Source organism: Uloborus diversus, chromosome 1, assembly GCF_026930045.1.
Source record: "Uloborus diversus isolate 005 chromosome 1, Udiv.v.3.1, whole genome shotgun sequence".
Taxonomy (NCBI): Eukaryota; Metazoa; Arthropoda; class Arachnida; order Araneae; family Uloboridae; genus Uloborus; species Uloborus diversus.
The window spans coordinates 127,103,804-127,123,851 of NC_072731.1; the positions used below are offsets into that span (position 1 = coordinate 127,103,804).

General features: G+C 36.0%; 1 protein-coding gene across 1 annotated transcript in view; it reads left to right on the forward strand.

The window, feature by feature from the left end:
- Nucleotides 1-20,048, forward strand: part of LOC129234876 (protein qui-1-like) — a 108,105-nt gene that overhangs the window by 41,356 nt on the left and 46,701 nt on the right. The window contains exons 11-13 of the mRNA XM_054868750.1: nt 2,270-2,442; nt 2,915-3,041; nt 5,395-5,510. Coding sequence (XP_054724725.1) covers nt 2,270-2,442; nt 2,915-3,041; nt 5,395-5,510 — 416 coding nt within the window. The remainder of the gene's footprint in view (nt 1-2,269; nt 2,443-2,914; nt 3,042-5,394; nt 5,511-20,048) is intronic.

The window sequence follows — 20,048 nt, forward strand, 5'->3', positions numbered from 1 at the left end:
TCGACCATCTCGTTTTGTGCCAGCGATGTTTATATCATCAATGACAGTTACTATAATGAGCGCAAAATATGACTTAAACACAAAGCTAAAGACACAACTATAGTTGGGAGCAAACCTAACATGGCAGCATTGTAAAGGCTACGCAGATCCTAATCACAGCACTACGAAGCTGCCAAGTTAGGTTTGCCCCAGGGGTGTTTGTGATCCGAAATTTCCAAAAATTTTGGTTTTCCGTTTTCAAAAAATTTGATCAGGCAAAATTCTAAAACTGAAATATTATATTTAAGAAAAATACTTTTGAAATAGTTTTTTCAATGATTTTTGTATGCATATTTGAAGAGTTTTTACGTGGGAGGGGGGAGGGGGTCAAGCTTCCGAAATCTCAGTTTTTAAAATTTTTCTTGAGTCTACTTGCACCCCTGGTTTCCCCCAACTATAGAGAGACGTGTGCCACAGATTTTGCAGAACAAAAAAAAAATGTGGGCTCCACCGGACAGCCTCACTCACAATCAGATAGGACTGACATTCCCCCAAGTGCTTCAACTAATGATTTTCTATATTGCCTGTCGTTGCGCGGGTTACTCATATATAAAAGGGAGGTCAAAGCACGTATTTTCAACACTAAATAAACAATATAAGAACATATTAATTATCCTCTATAGACGTGACATTCTAGTAAAACCCACAACCAGAAGTCATTTGAGTTTAAATCCGGAAAAGGAGGCGATCGTCTGGAAGTTTCTAGAAATTATCCTATCATTTAGGTCCAAATACTCTTCGGTAAAGGCTCAATCAGTGTCGTTCGTTTTTTCCTCCCCCTAAGGCTTGCGATAAGAAATTATCTTCGGTTCATTGTGTAATGCCCGTGCAGAATACAAGTTGGGGCACCTTGCTCACGCCTTACAAAAGAGACAAACGTATTTACTTTACTAGTCGTCTTTCATTCAGAATGATCGTTGACAGTATATGACCATGGAACACTTTTTGATCGGTCGATGAACATTTTATTCTGGAAAGGAATCGAATGCTCGGAATTGTCGCATATAGAATAATACAGCTCCTAATTTTACAAGAACAGCCTCTGCATTCAAATTACATTATTGTACAGCGGGATTTTACTTCTAATCTCATTTTTCATCCCGTTTTCTTTGAAGGGAACGCACTCTAACGTTCTCGAAGAAATTCCATCACTAATGCGCCTCTCTGAGAATTTTTTTTCAGTTGAAAACAATTGCTAAACTGCAGGAAAGTGACTCATTAAAGACTACGGTTTTCATGCAAGGAGGTGCAGCTTTTCATACTGCCAGAGCAGCAACGGTATTGCTTCGTGACCATTTAGGTTCTCCGAACTTGACTCCATGTGACTTCTGGTTTAATGAATTCTAGAAGATCACGTCTGCAGGAGAAGGATACGAACTTTCACTCACGTGAAAACAAGCATAACTGTAGGTGGGGCAAGGCTGGCCTGCTAGCGAACAAACTCTGTGATTAATCCTCCTGTAGCCCTCACAATGCTACCAATTTTACTTTGTCCCAACTATACTGCCGTGGGCAGATAAGGAGCAATATCTGCAGAAATGAGTTTCCCAGATATTTGAACAAATGAGTTTTGGATTAAATGCTAACAATAGGAAAATGTTGAAAGTGGAACTTTTTTTTTCGCGTTTTTTTTCTCAGCGTAAACCAAATTTGCAAGCTTGTACAATAGATGCAAACGTACAATAGATGACGAAAGTACAAAAACATGAAAAAAAAAATTTTTAGTCATTGCTCTTTACCTACTCGTGGCAGTATAATCACATTGCTGCAATTGACAACAAAGCCCTTTGCGCTTAGTATAATCACATTGCTGCAATTGACAACAAAGCCCTTTGCGCTTATTGTTGCTCACGCTGTAACACGTTCTGAGTATAGGATTGACGCAAATGGAATACACATTGAGAAAATACTGTGATTAAATAATGTTTTGGTTATAATTAGTGCCTTGTGTTTCTCTTGTGCCACTTTCTCACCTGGTGGTACAAATTCAAGAAATGTATTACTTTTTACTGTAGATTTAGAGTGCTCATGTCCATATAACTTATGTGTCAAGTTTATATGACAAGAGTCTATTGGAACGAGCTCTAAGCAGGTTAAACTTAATTATGGCCTCCTGGTATATATATTTATTCTTGGATTAAATATATTATGTTAATACAAATAATCAGCAATTTATCAGTGCCATTAAATGAAATAAATTCATTGCTAGAAACACTTCTTTTTATTCTAGAACCCTTATTGAAAGAATACTATGTGGACCGTCGCCCATACCTTCACTGGAGTCACAAGACTATTGCTAAATACATCATGAATAAATATCTGAAGGCTTCACGCGATCTGCAAGCTTGTTACGCGGAGCTAGCCAGTGCCTTTCATCTCGGATTCCTTATGGAGAAGGAAAAGGTTAGTGCGAACTTATTTTACTCCTCTTGAAGGTTTAGTACTTTACTTATTAATTTTATGAAACTTGACGAAATATGAGCTTCAGTTTTCAAGACATTATCATTGCCCACCACAGATAGTTCATTTTTATTTTGTTTTAATGTAATTCTTTTTTTCATTGTAAGCGTGTTCGATAGGTTTTTTTAAAGTACCAAACTTAGTTATAATCTGATTATGTAGCGCAGGTTTGTTTATTTTTTAATTGGTAGTGTGCGTGTGTGTGTGTGTGCGCGCGCGCGCGCGTGCACCCGATTAAAACTGAGGATTTCTAACTCCAGGACTATTTGTAAGAAATCTCCAAATCATCAAGTTGTAATAGTTTTGCATTTATATTACTTTTCATTCGAGGATTTTTTTTATTATTATTCATTACCTAGTAGCATAAGTTTGAAAAAAAAAGGCACTCATTAAATTAATTTTCATTTTTCAAAAGTTCTCAAAAATGCTTTTCTCCACCAAACAGGATGAAAACTCCAGCATCAGTTCAGAGAAGCGTAAGGATGATTGGTGTGATATTCTGCGAGAAATTGATGAATTGTGGTTTCATCTTTTGAGGAGTGGTAAGCTATTTTTCGTACTTAAAATCAAGTCGCTGCTCAGTTATTCGAAACAATAGTATCTAAAAAACATTGAAAGTAACTGTTTTCTTAAATTTTGCGCAGTTAAATTGATGCTATTTGCTCTCGAAAATTCTTCTGGAAATACTTGTTGATATTTGCTCTTTCTATCCCTTTCTTCTCAACTACAGTCTGACCACGAATTATATGGAATTGGCAAAAGTCCAGTTAAGACGAGTCCATCTGAATGAGGGGGAGAAGGAAAAGTTTTTTGCGCGTGTTCCGCTCATTTGAATAGGACTGTGCTGAATTTAGAGGCTAACATACGTCTGAAAAAACTGGCCCTGAAAACTAATAGATGTGTCCATTTCCGCCTGTAAACCGGATGTTTGCCTTTCCATCCAATCAGTGATCGGACAGTACTTCCTCTCAGAATAATCTGCGAGCACTGGTCATAATAACCTACAGAAGCCAAATATAATACTGAAGATGTATTACTTTGACTTTGTTATGTACATAGATGTAAAAACAAATAGTAAGATATTAGGCAGTGATCAGCAAAGTGAGAAAATTTAAAATTTAAAGATAACCAGAACAAATGGTAGGTGAACCTCTCCTATGACTTGGGGCAAGAGAGTACTAGTAGCCCTGGTTGGTTCTGATATGCAGCATGGTTTAGAAAAAAATTTCAATGAAAGCCTACCGAACCCCGCATTTTTAAACGCGTTTTACTCAAAATTTGAAAATTTCCACTTTATCGCTTTGCTTCTCGCTGCCTCAAATAGTTACTTAGATACACACTAAAATGCAATAATAGTATAAATACTATTATTACGAATATTTATTCTAAATCAATCTCAGAATTCACAAAAGGCAATAATAACACTGAGTAAAATTACTGAGAGCTAAGTCATTAAGTATCTTAATATTTTATAATCCTAAGTCCGCTAATCTTTGATAATTCCTATATTACTTGTCTAAATTCTTCTACCTCGCTTTCATACCTAAGATCGAAGAAACCTGAAAAATTCTAGAGTTATTTCATACTCTATATACCTCGAATTGACAAGATGCAAGAGTAGCAGTGTTCCTTCGGGCGAAATACTTATAACGGCTATCTTACACGGACCATTGCATAAAAATTACGGAAAATATGTGGTCATTTCTTTTATAATGTTTTGAGATGTGCTTGCACAAAAAAAATGATATTACGGCGTGTCAAGATTTTTAACTGCCTTTACCAAAACACTCACAAAAATTTAGTGACGCTCTGGTTGAATCCCATTTCTCCAGAGCTCTCTCATCTTGCCTTGAAGTGTTCATGATTAGTCGCCAATTTGAAGCTGAAATGGCAGTTTTTATACCAGCCCTATATGTTACTTTCCAGTAGCAGAAAAATGAATTCTGTAAATGCTGTTTCTTTGCCAGTGCAGTATTAGAGCAGGAAAAACGACATGTTGGAGCTTAAAATATGCATAAAATATTTTTTAAAGACAAAATATGTCTTTTGCTCATTTAGTTTTGAATGAATTAGTGTACAGATATACATATAATATAAGAGTAAGTAAAAAGGAAATGAAACAGTGGCTATAATTGATTCCTTTTCGGCACGAATGCTTATAAGCAGAGAAAGGCAGTCGCTTGTAGGAAGTATAGCCCTGTTCCTCGGAATGACGTTTCATAGCTTCTAGGATGGGTAAGTAAACAACCCATCCATTATTTACCGTTATTATCAATCAATTTCTTAATTCAATGCACCACATTTTATTAAGAATATTTTTCACTAATTTGTCACTTTCTTTTCAAATTTGTAGAAATTTTTAATTTTTTTAATAAGTCATTATTTTTTCTGCTTAAGTTCAAGATTCTTCCAGAGAAGAAAATCTTTTTCAAACTTAATCTCAAGCAAATAATTTTATGCGTACTTTTATGTATTGCTGAAGTGTATCTCAAAGCAGCTTCCGAGAAATGGCTCAGATTTTATCTTTCAAATAGTTTGCAATGAATGTGATGACATCATCATCTGCAATAACTTTTGCGAACATCTAGCAAAACAATCATGGCTTAAAAATACCAACTCATCTAAACAATGGAAATATCAATACTATAACTTTTTTTTAAATGTGATTCTTGGTTAATAAAATAACTTTTCTTGAATCATGCGTGTAATAAGGTCTGGCCGATGTTGAAAACCCTACAAAAAAGAAGATCCAAAAGTGTTGCCTCAGTGAACAGATGACGTTTAAGTTCTTGTATGTATGTACACTTATAAAGAATGTATTACTTTGAAAGTGAAACTATCCTGTAATGACACTGACGTTTTATTTCGCAAACTACTTGATCTTTGCTTATCTAGGAGACAGGGATAAACTGAAGACAGATGCCATTTGCAATTTCGATTTCTTGCAGTGTGCCGTCAGCAGTGCCTCTGTTAGTTATGTCAGAAGTATCCTAGAGCTTGTTAAATGTCATGTAAGTAGAACATTTATTTATAAATTCAAATTCAATGATTGTGTGAGGAAGTAGGAGTAGCAATGTTGACTTGTGTGTATGCTATGTAGAATCACATGCTTGTAAAAATTACTTAATAATCTTTGCTGGGTTGGGTATCTCGTATGCACCGAATTACCCAGTCCCCAAATTACCCCTTTCGCAGTCAAAATTCACGATTTGAAAATAGACGATAGAAATAGCTGGGCTTCAGTATTTTTCAATCAGTTTTAGGCTGAAACTCAGCATAACAGGGTGATATAGCTTTAATCTTGTCTCCTTATTTCGCATTAAACAACTGTCTTCGATGAATTAACAAAGTTATTTTCAACCTATTATAAAATGCCTCGATATCATAGATAGTAATAGCAAAGATCTGCGGTTATAGATTATACATCACTTTATTTTTCGTACATCGCTATTATTACAAAAGACGTGTACAGTCTGATCACGGATTAGATGGAAAGGCAAACTTCCGGTTTACAGATGGAAATGGACGCATATATTAGTTTTCAGGGATGCCAGCTCTTTCAGATATATGTTATCCTCTAAATTAAGTGGAGTCACATTCAAATAAGAGGAACACAATATTTTTACTTTTACCCCTTCATTCAGATAGACTCGTCTTAGCTGGACGTTTGCCAATTCCATTTAATCCAAGGTCAGACTGTATCTGTTGCATTTCCCTAACCTATTATTGCTAAAAAACACGTCGCAGCAATTTCTGTTTTACTTCGTACTTTTAAACGTTGAAAATTAAATATTTGGGTTGGTAAATTAAATTATTGGCTAACACAAGAGTCTTCAACTTATGGCCTGCGAACCAAAGCCGGCCCGCCGGCTTACCAAGCTTACCAACTAAATATATATATATATATATATATATATATATATATATATATATATATATATATATATATATATATATATATATATATATATATATATAGAAAACTAATGCGAGAAAATCTCTTTTTTTTATAAGTGGATGTATATGGGGGTCGTGGGGCCTAGCTCTAACTTCACCATCTGAACTAATACTGTTGGATTATTGGTCCGCCTCACCTCCAAAAAGTTACAGTGTGGTCCTTGAGTAAAAAAGATTAGGGACCCCTGGTATATAAATATATATATATATATATATATATATATATATATATATATATATATATATATATATATATATATATATATATATATATATATATATATAGCATATAGTCGACCCTCGTTGACGCAAAATCGCTTAACGTGAAATATCGCTTTACATGAAACACTCGTTTTGCCCCTTGCGAGTTCACATTCACTTGATAGTTAATCGGATGAAATGAAATCCAATTATCATGGCCCCGTAAATTTCGAGCTAACGAGGTTGGACTATAAGATAAATTTACTTTAGGAGTTAATTAATCATCGAAAAGAAACATCATCAACCTTTTATGCCTTTTCTATTCCATTTGTTAAGCCAGTAATATGAATACCGTATTAGTAAGTTTGTATTCCAGTATGCTAATTACAACACTGGGATTAATCCTCCCCCACTTTGGTATCATTCAGGTCTAAGATGTATTGTATTGTAAAATTTAATTGATCACAATAAATAAATATTCTCAACCTTCTATTGTTTGGAATTTTCCATTCCATTTCCTAGACCAGTAACATGAATACCTTATTTATTTGCATGTCATTAAATATGCTGATTTCAACAGAGGGTAGTTCCATTTCAGCCTTGTATCAAATCGTCGGTTCAGTGCATTTGTTAATGTAAAAAAAAAATTAATAAATCTTGAATCGGAATCCATACGAATAATGTTTGTTCAAAATAAATGGAACGTTTTAGTGAAAAAGCGACACAACATGTAACGCAATGCAAAATTAGACCCTGAAAGGACTGCTCGTAGCTTTTTTTTTTGTTTGCTGCATACTTTCACGTATCATAGCATGACATTTGCATTTATTTTTCAATAGCAATGAAAAGTATATATACACAGTCCAGCCACATTAATGTGACCACCACGTACTTTCCACGTCAGAGTTAAATAACCAATCACAGAAGGCAAGTGGCAGCACAGTGCAGTTGAGCGTATATAAAGGGTGTGTGAGGGCTTCGGAAAACATTTCAGTCGTTGGCGTAATGCAGAAACGAAGTGATTTATCCGACGTCCAAAAGGGCATGATCATTGGCTTTCGGGCCAAGGGTGGAAGCATTTCCGAAACGGCTGAGTTTGTGAACTGTTCACTTGAGTTTACCACGGCGTGCCGCCGTGGTAAAAGTGTACCGTGCATGGCAAAATGGGACTGTCCAAAATCAGCGACGTGAAAAATGTGGTGCACCACGGGCCATAGATGACAGAGGCGAACGACGGTTGCGGAGATGCATTCGGGCAGATAGACGGGCTACCGTTGAGCAACTGACCACCAAAATGAACCAAGGGGCTACCAAAAGTGTCTCCCAAACTACTATTCAGCGAACATTGCTGCGTCTGGACCTCCGAAGCAGACGCCTGGTTCGTGCACCTATGCTGACTGCTGTTCATCGACGACGAAGGCTAGAATTTGCACGCCAGTACAGCAGCTGGACGTCCACTGAGTGGCGACTTAGCGTTTTCAGATGAATCGCGTTTTATGCTCCATCGGACAGATGGACGTTGGCGTATAAGGCGTGAAACCTCTGAAAGGAAGCACCCTGCAACCATTGCCGTAACGGTCCAAGCTGGAGGCGGGAGCATTATAGTCTGGGAAATGCTTTCCTGGCATTCTCTGGGTTCACTGATCATTGTGGAAGGCACGATGGATCAATACAAGTACGCATCTGTCCTTGCGGACCATGTCCACTAGGGTGGGGCGAAAAATGAAAAGTTTTTCCGATCAACTAGTAGTTGCCAAAAGTTGTCTTATGTGATAGTTAGCTAATGTGCAAAATTTGACGAAAATCGGTTAATATCTTCAGGGGGCGCTGCGATCGCAAAGTTTTAACATTGTTTTTTTCCAATAATATCATGGTTTCAATGTAAAAATCATGCTTTTTTCTAACTTTAATTTCACCTTTTTTAATTCTAAAGGACATGTATGTATTAAGAACATATAGAAAAGCTTCCAAAAGAAATTTGGTCACTAAACGTTAGCATTAAAAGAAAGCAATGCATGGTTTTGTTGTAAAAACTCCGTAATTTGAAGAGACACTGCCGTCGAGCTCTTAGAATCATGTGAAATGCCATTTAAATACGTCATACAACCTTGAACTCTAACCGAGAAAAGTTCCAGGCGCATTTCTACAGCATCGAGTGCACAGCACAGTGTATGTTTATATTTTCAGTGCATTGAAACGCCATCTCTAACACCATAATGAGCGGAAAACATTCGAAGGATTATTGTGCTGGATCGAAAGTAAAAACAAGGAAAATGTTAAAAGATTCCATTTTCGGAATACCAAAAAATTTGTCTGATTCTGTGTTACCTACGTATGAAGATGTATTTAAGTATTATTTATTTCTTGCACACGAAAAGAAACAGTTTAGTTCTTCCAAAGAGCCCACAGTGACTGAGATAGCAGAAGACGTAGCCACGAAGTTAGAAGAGATATGGCATCGTTCCTCTATTCCTATAGTTTCACATAAACGAATCGTTCAAATGATTCGACATTTTCACGGCAAATATAAAAGCCTGAAGAAAACTATGAACAAAAAATCTGTTAAAACAAATGCGTTTAACGCAAAGATGCAGTTATTTTCATCCGAAGCTCGAGAAAAACTTTACGACATCGCTTGTTGTAAATGCTGTTTCAGTGCGTGTAACTGCGACAAGACTCGCAAAGTTCCTTCCAAAGAACAACTTTTTCTTTTTGATCAGCGTGGTGATAGAAAAATGTTTATTGGAAACATTGATATTCAAACCACAAGAAAATTAAAACTGAGTTTTGAACGAAAAAAGAAAGAAGAATCAAGAGCGAAGAGGGAAAGCATAGTTAATACCCGTGAAGAAGGTTCTGAAGAAACAGAAATTGATAAAGAATATTCAATAGAAGGTACGGACGAAAAGGATCCTGAATTTATAGTTATAAATTATAAAGCAAGCACTTCGCAAGCAAGAGTCAGTTTGAACAAATTTTCTAAAACGTGTGACCGATACGGTGTTTCGAATAGATCAGCGGCCGCGTTGGCATCATCCATATTAGAAGACGTGGGCTTAATTTCTCCTGAAACATCTTCAAATATAATCGATCCAAGCAAAGTGAAACGAGAGCGTAAAAAAGTGAGAAAAAATCTGCAAGCTCATCACCAAGGGCCAAAATGTGCTGATGTACAAGGTCTGTACTTTGATGGCCGAAAGGATAATACATTGTTCTTGGAACAATCTGTGTCCGGCAGTTATCATCGAAAAATAATTATTGAAGAACATGTAACACTGGTTATGCTGCCAGATAATAAATACTTAGGACATATTTCGCCAAATCGATCAAACGCAGAAGGAATTGCAAACGGCATACTGGATTTCATTGTCGAAAACAAAATTGATATTACTCAGTTGTGCGCCGTCGGATGTGACGGTACTGCAGTAAATACCGGAAGAAAAAGTGGCGTGATTTTACGCCTTGAAACATTCTTTCACAGACCATTGCAGTGGTTAATATGCCAGCTTCATGGCAACGAATTGCTGCTTCGCCATTTAGTAGAATACTTGGATGGACCAAGTACTAATCCCCGAGGACTCAGCGGTCCTATTGGCAAAATGTTGATAGGCTGCGAATCACTACCGATAGTGAAATATAAAGCCGTTGAGTGCAATATTCAAAACATGCCAACTATCAACCGAGGGGACCTAAGTACTGACCAGAAATATCTACTGGAAATATTTGAAGCCGTTATTAGTGGCAACTGCTCCGTACACCTTTCTGAAAGAGTACCTGGTTCCTTGAGTCATTCTAGATGGCTCACGACAGCCAGTCGGATTTTGCGTTTGTACATCGGCACAGAATATCCAACAGCAAATTTAAAAATGCTTGTTTCATTCGTTATTAAAGTTTATACACCTTGCTGGTTTCTAATTAAGTGCAACTCAGCATGCAAGGATGGTGCACGAAACTTGTGGCACGTTATTCATCTGTCGCGTTATTTGCCAGACGACCTGTTACATGTCATCGATCCAGTCATTCAGCGGAACACCTTTTTTGCACATCCTGAAAACATCTTGCTGGCGATGTTAAATGATGATCAAAGGCATGTACGGCAGTTAGCTGCTCGTCGGATTTTGAGAGTACGAGACACTAATTCTGTGAACAATAATGATATCCGTACTTTTACCATCCCTGAGCTTAACTTTTCTTCTTCCGACTATGTCGACTTGATCAATTGGCAGTGTGAAGAAGTGCTTATAACAAAACCTCCTATAACAAATATATTAACTGAGGACGAGCTACATGACTTAGTGAAAACCGGAGATGTTCCTCATTTTTTTCAAAACATGTGCAAATTTCCTTGTCATACTCAATCTGTGGAGCGCTGCGTAAAGTTGGTGACGGATGCATCTCTGGCCGTAAGTGGAATAGAAGCTAGGGATGGTTTCATTCGTGCACGTTTAGAGGCTCGAAAGGAACTGCCTTTCTTTGAAAGTAAAAAAGACAATTTTCGTAAAAGCTCTAAATGTGACACATAAATTTGTATCACGTATGTAGTGTAAATTTTTACAGATTTTTGAAATTGTTTATTATTGTTTCAATAGTGCTGTTTAATTTTATTTGTCTAATATATTTGCATTTTCATAATTTTTGTGTCACATTTTGTAAAATTCATCAGTTTTTACTTAGTATTGTCCTAAAAGTCACTATTTTTTACTATTTTGTTTCTTTTTAAGATGCTGGAAATATAAATCCTTATATATTATTTCTGTAGCCTGTTTTTGGGTTTCTACGCCAAATTTCCCTCAATTCTTGATCGATTTCTTTGATTTACGGCTAATTTTATAGCTTATGGTGCTGGCTACTGACGAAAAATAGACCCAAGGTCTAAAAATTGTTTCTTTTAGCCGAAAAACCTGTTTTAAAGAACCAGAATCAGGTTTTCGGTCAAACTTATAACTTTAATTTGCGTTATGACCGACAGAGCTGAGTAGCTTGATCGGCAGAGCGTTCTCTTCGTAACCAGGAGATTACGTGTTCGGGCCCACGTCCGGACAATCTGCAACAAAAAAATTAGACAAATATCGCGCATTACATGAACACTGAATTGAATGAGTAACAACTATGAGGGAATAGAATAAATGAGAAGGAAATGCTCCTTGCTCATATGAAAACATTCAGTGATTTTGTGCTAAATTACTTCGAAATTGCACGTGTTTTTTTTTTTTTTTTTTTTTTTTGAAGCTTTGACTCTGGAAAGAAAATTAAAGCATAATGTAAGCGAAAATATAAGTAACAGGTTTAAGATTTCAGACTACAATAGAATTGTTTTTTGTTCAGAAAAAAAATAATAAATCGTATATTGAAATATATATTCTTCTAATGAGTTTTTGACTCTTTGTACAAATAAATAAAATACTACCTCAATTTGAAGGGTAAAATATATATTTTTTCTTCTTTTTGCTAAAAAACAAATAGCTTATCACATTTTTACTACATTCGAAAAGCTACGCTTAAAAAAGAGCATAGTTCAATTTATTTTGTATTTTAACCGTGCTGTTAAATAATGAACACGTGCTGCCATCTAAGTTATAACGGTTTAAGCAGCCTGCGATAACAAATTGTAAAAATTTTCAAAAATAAAAACATTTTTCTTCAATATCTTATCTTATATATTAATCCCCTCTCATTTTAAAACTTATCAGGCTGGCCAATGACGAAAAAAAGACTTACGGTCGAAAATTCAAGTTTTCGAAATCGCCTCTTGCTGTTTCAAAACCTTGATGCTGCCTGTAGTTCTTATGCATTTTTTAAAGCAAAGTTCTAATGCAGTTTTCCATTTTTTACGTCGCTTTCGGCAAAAAAAAAAAAGCCTTTGTGTTTGTTCATATTTTAATAAAGCTTAACAGCACTGGTATCGTAAAATGATTCAATGGATAAACACTTGCCACATCAAATTCAAAAATCGACAAACGAATTGAAGGTTAGAAAAACATTTTAATTAAGAACTGTTAGTTGAAACGTATATACAGTGCACATAATTTATATCGAAAATTGGGAACATAAGTCCCATCAAAAGGGGGTGACTTTCGTCACATCAAAGGCATCGAATTTCAACATTCATCGAAAGGTGATTCAGTGGCGACTGAACTCTTGATTCGAGTTCATGCCAGGAAGCGTTGAATGGCTGTTGCCATTCCAAATCAAATAATTTTCCACACACTCCCCACCATGAACTCTTTCAAGAGTTCATCAATATCTCAATTTCAAATAATGTATTAATTACAAATCGTAATTTCAAAATTTCAAATACACAAAATATTAAATCAATAAATCAAAATTATGCATGAATCAAATACATTTTCAAATTAATTTCAAACATTAAATATAATCCTAAAAATGTTAGTGAAATATACTAAATATTATTAAGTATCAAATTTAAAGGTTAGTACAAAATATCAATATAAATAAATGTTCAATTTAAATTAATATAGAGTTCAAATTTCAAAAGTTCAAAGTTCCAAGGGATACAAGTGTTGTATCGTTCTCCGCAGAAGTCCGGAAGCTGTTTTAACTTCGTATGAGCGTACGTTATTATCCCGTCCGAGAAACGCTCTTTCAATTTTTCCGAGTTTCCATAGCAGTTTGTTTTTGGAATCCTCTTCGATGAGCACTACATCTCCTACCTTAAGTGCAGGTTGTCTGTCTGGATTATTCAAAGAGTGAACAGTTCTGAGGTCAAGTAAATATTGCTGCTTCCATTTTATCCATAATTGCCGGAGAAGAAGAGATTGATATTTTTTCCGTTTCAAAAGTGAAGATCTTTTCGATTCATTTTCTACTATTTCAGCGAAATTAATAGGATATTGAGGTTCTCGTCCAAAATTTAGGAAGTGCATTGGTGTCAAAGGCAAAGGTTCACTATTTTCATTATAGACGTAAGTTAGCGGTCGCAAGTTGAGGACGGTTTCTATTTCTGTAAGCAATGTAGACATTTCTTCAAAATTTAATAAAGCTTTCCCTACAATTTTCCGCAGGCAATCTTTTACGGATTTCACAAGTCGCTCGTAAAAACCTCCCCACCAAGCCGCCCTTTCAATTATATTTTTCCAAACTATTCTTTCTTTAGTTAGAAATTGCGAAAGTAATTTGTCAGAAATAAATTTTGATAAGTCTTCTATTTCTTTTTTTGCCCTTTTAAAGGTTTTCGCGTTATCCGAATATATTACTTTACAGTTTCCTCTTCTAGCTAAAAATCTTCGAAGTGCCAATAAGAAGGAATCTGTAGTCATATCGCTAACGAGTTCAAGGTGAATTGATCTAGTAACTGCACATGTAAACAAAACTATATAGGATTTTCGAACTTCTTTAAAAAATTTCACATAAATTGGTCCCGCAAAATCTAATCCGCAAACTGAGAATGGAGGCGAGGTGTTACTTCTGTCAAGCGGCAACGGAGCTGTAATTTGATTAGCAGCCTTCGAAAGATATTTTTGACAGATTAGACACTTTTTCATTACACCTTTGACTAACTGCCGTCCTTTTGGAATCCAGAAACGTTGCCGAATTCGCGCTAAAGTACAAGCTGTTCCACCGTGCATCACTTTCTCATGTTCTCTTCTCGCGATTAAAAATGTCAGCCAGGACCGTTTTGGAAGAATAATAGGATGTTTTTCTTCTGTAGATAATTCAGCAAATTCTAATCTTCCTCCTAGTCTGATAATTTCATTTTCATCCATAAATGGCAAAAAGTTAAACAAATCAGAGTCTTTTTGAATCGGATCTCCATTCTTCAAGGATTCGTAATCTTCTTTAAAAAAAATCTTCTGTTCTAATCTTATGAGATGATTCTCAGCTTCTATTAATTCTTCAGCGGTCAATGTATTTCCTATATTAGAAATCTTTCTAAATTTCATGATCGACTTCTTCACCCAAGCTGTAATCCTTACCAACTTCTCCATATTACTAAATTTAGTAATGTTGATTGGATTTTCCTTTTCTTCAACAAGACATTCACACTGAAAGATGTCCTTCGATTTCTTTCTGTATTCTAATTCTCCTGTATTTATTGCTTCATCATTTTCTGACTTCGGCCAGTATTCTGGAGAATTTTTTAGCCACTGCGGTCCTGTCAGCCAGGTTGGATCTTCTAGCAGTTTAGAAACTTTTGCTCCCCTCGACAAGGTATCTGAAGGGTTGACCTTTCCGGGGCAAAAAAACCAGTCTGAAGGTGCTGTGAATTTGCGAATTTCTTCAATCCGATTCTTGACAAAAGGTTTGAATTTTTCAGGATTTCCTTTTATCCAAAAAATTGTTATCTTCGAGTCAGACCAGAAATAGCACGGAATGTCACGTTTCAAGGATTTCAAAATATTAAAACTTAATTTTGCTGACAATACTGCAGCCATGAGCTCCAGCCGAGGCAATGTAAGATATTTTAACGGAGCAACTCTATTTTTAGAAGCTACAAAGGCCGTTCGAACGTCTTCATTTCGAGATAAAACACGCATGTAGGCAACTGTTCCAAATGCTTTCATACTTGCGTCACAAAAGAAATGAAGTTCAAGAGTCTTGATATCAATATTTAGGTTTTCGGAAAAATAGTGGCGTGGGATTGAAATTTCCGTCAGTTGAGGAACTTCTTCGCACCAGCTTCTCCATAACGAACTTAGATCTTCGGGTAATCTGTCATCCCAATCAATACGTAACGCCCAAATCTGTTGCATCAAACATTTAATTCTCACTGTAAAAGGACCTAAAATTCCGATAGGATCGAAGATGCGTCCTAAGACCTGGAGCACGTAGCGTTTAGTGTCAGTTCCTCTAGAAACAAATTTGACTAGATCTCCAACATAAAAATAAAGAATGTCCTTTAAGTTGTCCCATGCTATACCTAAGACTTTGTATGTCATATTTTCTTCTTTGAGGTGTTCGGCATTATCACTCGAAATCACTCCATGTTTTTTCCATAATTCGCGTAGGGTCTTCGAATTAGTGCGCCACTTGTGTAGTGACAAACTAGCATCTTCGAAAATTGCTATGGACTCTAATGTATGAGATAAGGCTTCCTCTACAGATGCATAACTACCTATGATGTCATCGACATGAATATTATCATTTAAAAATTTTGTAGTCACTGGATATTTTTCAGTATACTGTTTCAGATGATATTTCAAAGTTCCTGCCAATAAAAACGGACTGCTACTGATGCCGAATAGGACGCGAGTAAATTTATAAACCTGGGGTGCAATAGATTCGTCCGAGGGATCATCGGTAAAGAAAAAACGAGTAACATCTCGATCTTCTTCTTTGAGCGAAATTTGCAAAAATGCTTGTTTCATGTCCGTTGTATAAGCAATGGGGTAAAAGCGAAATCTCAATAAAATATCAAATATTTCAGAATATAAATTTGGACCTATATGAAGACTGTCATTTAAAGATAAACAATTAGAATCATGAGAGGAGGCATCGAAAACTATACGCAATTTACTCGTCTCACGATCTTTCCTAATTATTTCTCTGTGGGGCAGGTAAAATTTAACTTCGTCTTCCTCATCTGGGTTAATAACTGGTTCAATAATTTTTTGTCGTAAATAGTCATCTATCACCTTTTTGTATTCAAAATACAACTCGGGGTTTCTATAAAATCTTTTTCTAAGTCTAGAAAATCTCTCTTCAGCTATCTTCCTATTATCTTTTAAATCCCGCTTTTCTAATTTCCATGGTAACCCCACTGTATACCTTTTGTTTTCATATTTGATCTGAGACTCGAATTGTCTCATGATTTCATTTTCTGTTGGGTCAGCATCTTGCTTCGAATCAATAAGACCTGAAGTCTCTAAGTCCCAAAACTTCTGAATTTGTTCTGAAATCGCGCTATTTTCTACGACTACATTCATCATTAAGGAAAAGTTATTTTCACTCTTTTTCCCTTGTAAACACCAACCGAAAATTGTTTCAACTGCAACTAGCGTTTTGCTCAAATGCTTAAAATTTCCCGTTACAACGTTATAATAATAATCAGCACCAATCAAAATTGTAATGGGTTCTTTACTTTCTGGAAAATCCGCGAGTGTCATATTTTTTAAGAGTTTCATACCCTTGAAATCTTCAACTTCGGGAGGGGGAATATTTGATCCTGATATTTCGTCGGTAACCAACACTTCAATTTCTATTTTTAAGTCGGGAGAGTTTCTGTTGATTAACGTAAGTTTGATGACATCGTAGTATTTTTCGATCGGGGTTTTACTTCCAAACGTGTACACTGATAATTTTTCTTTCCTTAGTACTTTGCATTTTAATTTATTAGCTATGTTTTGCGTGGTAAAGCTACGCATCGAACCACAATCCAGTAAAACACGCGTACCACAGTTCGAATCTAAGATTTCATTTTTTGCTAACACGTAACTCGTTTGCAAAAGAGTCCTATTTCTATTTCCCATATGCGATACAGCAGAAATTACATTTTCCGTCCCATTGCCCACAAGAGATTCTTCATTAGATTTATCGTTAGCCAAATTGTTAAATTTATAGCAAATATTTTCATTATGTTTACCGGAACAGTATTTATTGGGTTGTTCGGAAAGTAATTTCGTTTTTTCCCGTCAGAGGACTTAATTACGTTATTTCGAAACCAACTTCACACTTAAGCCGCATAACCATTATATGTCTTGAGAGCTGATATTGCAAGGCTTGTGTGTGAAAAAGTTCTATTAATTCTACGCAGTAGTTTTTGGTTGGTGCCCTTTTAAATATGGAGAGCAATAAGCAGCATTTTCGTCATATTTTACTTTTTTACTTCAGAAAAGGTAAAAATGCTGTCCAAGCGAGAAAAAAATTGACGGATGTGTATGGAGAAGGCGTGTTAACAGTACGCCAGTGCCAGAACTGGTTTGCAAAATTTCGATCCGGCAATTTTGATGTCGAAGATGCACCACGGTCTGGAAGGCCGGTCGAAGCTGACAAAGATGCGATAAAGGCATTAGTTGATGCAAATCGGCGAATAACCACACGAGAGATCGGTGAGAGATTAAATTTGTCGAATTCGACTGTTTATGGCCATTTGAAAGGCATGGGCTTAACCTCGAAGCTCGATGTGTGGGTGCCCCATGTCCTTACGGAGCCTCACACAAGTTTGGTCACTCGCCGAAAACTTTTACAGCTTGAATGGGACGTACTGCAACATCCACCATATTCTCCAGATCTGGCGCCTTCCGACTACTATTTGTTCCGGTCCCTGCAAAATTTTTTGGATGGCAAAACCTATACCTCAAATGAAGATGTCAAAAACCACCTGAAACAGTTTTTTGCCAGCAAGGACCAAAACTTTTATGAGAGGGTTATTATGTTACTGCCAGAAAGATGGCAAAAGGTGTTGGACCAGAATGGCCAATATATAATTTAATAAAATATTTATTCATTATACGAAAACTGTCTTTCATGTTCCCCAAAAAAAACGAAATGACTTTCCGAACAACCCAATACAATTCCTTCCCGACAAACAATCTTTCAAACGGTGTCTTAATCCAAGGCCCAAAAAGCATCTACCTTGATTCTTCAATACGTTTCTCTTTTTGTCAACACTTAAGCGACAGTTGAGAACATCGTGTTCTTTTTTACAAAATAAACAATTATCCGTTTTCTTATCAGCGAAAGCTTCATTTCCATTCTTCGCAGCAACGAAAAAACCGCTGGTGGAAATGCAAGCGCTATCTTGTCTATTAGACAAAGTTGAATTTTTATTCTTACTGTTTGATTCAAATGGCTTCGACCTACACGAATAAGTTCGTTCTCTTGTTAATATTTCTGTTTGCAAGAAATTCAAGAATTGATTTATGTCTGGAACGCAAGAGATTTTCTTATTTTGTCGATTATATTCCAATGCCAATTCATGGGGGATTATTTTCAATACTACTGCTAACAGCATTGCAGAATAGGAATTTGACTCCAATCCTAAAGCGGAAAGGCACCGAACGTTAACTTCTATTTCATTGTGAATCCGTTTTAGCTTTGGAATGTCTGTAATTTTGTAAGCAGGAGATAAGTTAAGCAATTTGTTCATATGGCTATTAATTATGACGTCTTTTTGTCCGAATCGTTCTTTTAATATTTGAAGCGCAGAGTCGTAATTTTCATCTGAAATTTCAAAACCCGCAATTGCATTAGCTGCAGGGCCACCCAAATAACTTTTTAGGTAGTTAAATTTCTCAGTTTTTGAAAGCGTTTCATTTTCATGAATCGAGACTTTGAAAGTGTTGTAAAAGGAATAAAATTGGGTACAATCACCGTAAAACTTTTGAATGTTCAATTTTGGAAGCTTCACGTGTTTTGTTTCGTATATTAATTTCTCGCTTATGTTCGAACTTATGTTCGCTTGGCTATTATTAGAGGATTTAATTTCCTTTAATTTTCTTTGAGCGCGAAATATTGTGTTCGAAACTTTTTCAGCGTACTCATATGCTGATATCAGTTCTTTTTCGTATTCTTCTAATTCTAACAACGGTTCGATATCTTCATCAATTTTCTTTAAAAGTTCTGCCTTAATATGCAATTGATTCAATAGCTGTTCTAGGGCCTCTAAATCTATTTGATCTTCTTTAATTAAACCTTCAATAGTATTCTTCATTTTCGTGACTGCTGTTCTAATAACAGTTCGGTTTTTCTTGAGCTTTTCGAAATCCATTTTGGAAAATAAAAATGTCTCTCTTACCTTTTGTTGTCTTCGCACTAGGTGCTAATCCATATGAAAGTCTTCTAAATCAACAAATCTCACACGCAACGAACTAAAGTTGAATGCAAGCGTTACTTTTCGGCCGCTATGCACCATATCGTAAAATGATTCAATGGATAAACACTTGCCACATCAAATTCAAAAATCGACAAACGAATTGAAGGTTAGAAAAAACATTTTAATTAAGAACTGTTAGTTGAAACGTATATACAGTGCACATAATTTATATCGAAAATTGGGAACATAAGTCCCATCAAAAGGGGGGTGACTTTCGTCACATCAAAGGCATCGAATTTCAACATTCATCGAAAGGTGATTCAGTGGCGACTGAACTCTTGATTCGAGTTCATGCCAGGAAGCGTTGAATGGCTGTTGCCATTCCAAATCAAATAATTTTCCACACTGGACTTAGTTGTTCGGTTTAATTGATAAGTTTTTTTCGGTAGAGCGTTCGGCTATAAACTATCTGAATTTCGGGCAAGCTTGGGCTGTCCGACGTAATATCAAATTTATATTAGTATTACGCATTACATGTGCTCATAACATACACACCTAATAAAATAAATGCAGTGGGAATGCTACTTGGTGTTTCGACTCACTTATGCAGGCTACAGTTATCATTCGGATAAGTTCATTGTTAATCGAACTGTGTTCTTTGACTACATCCAGACCACTC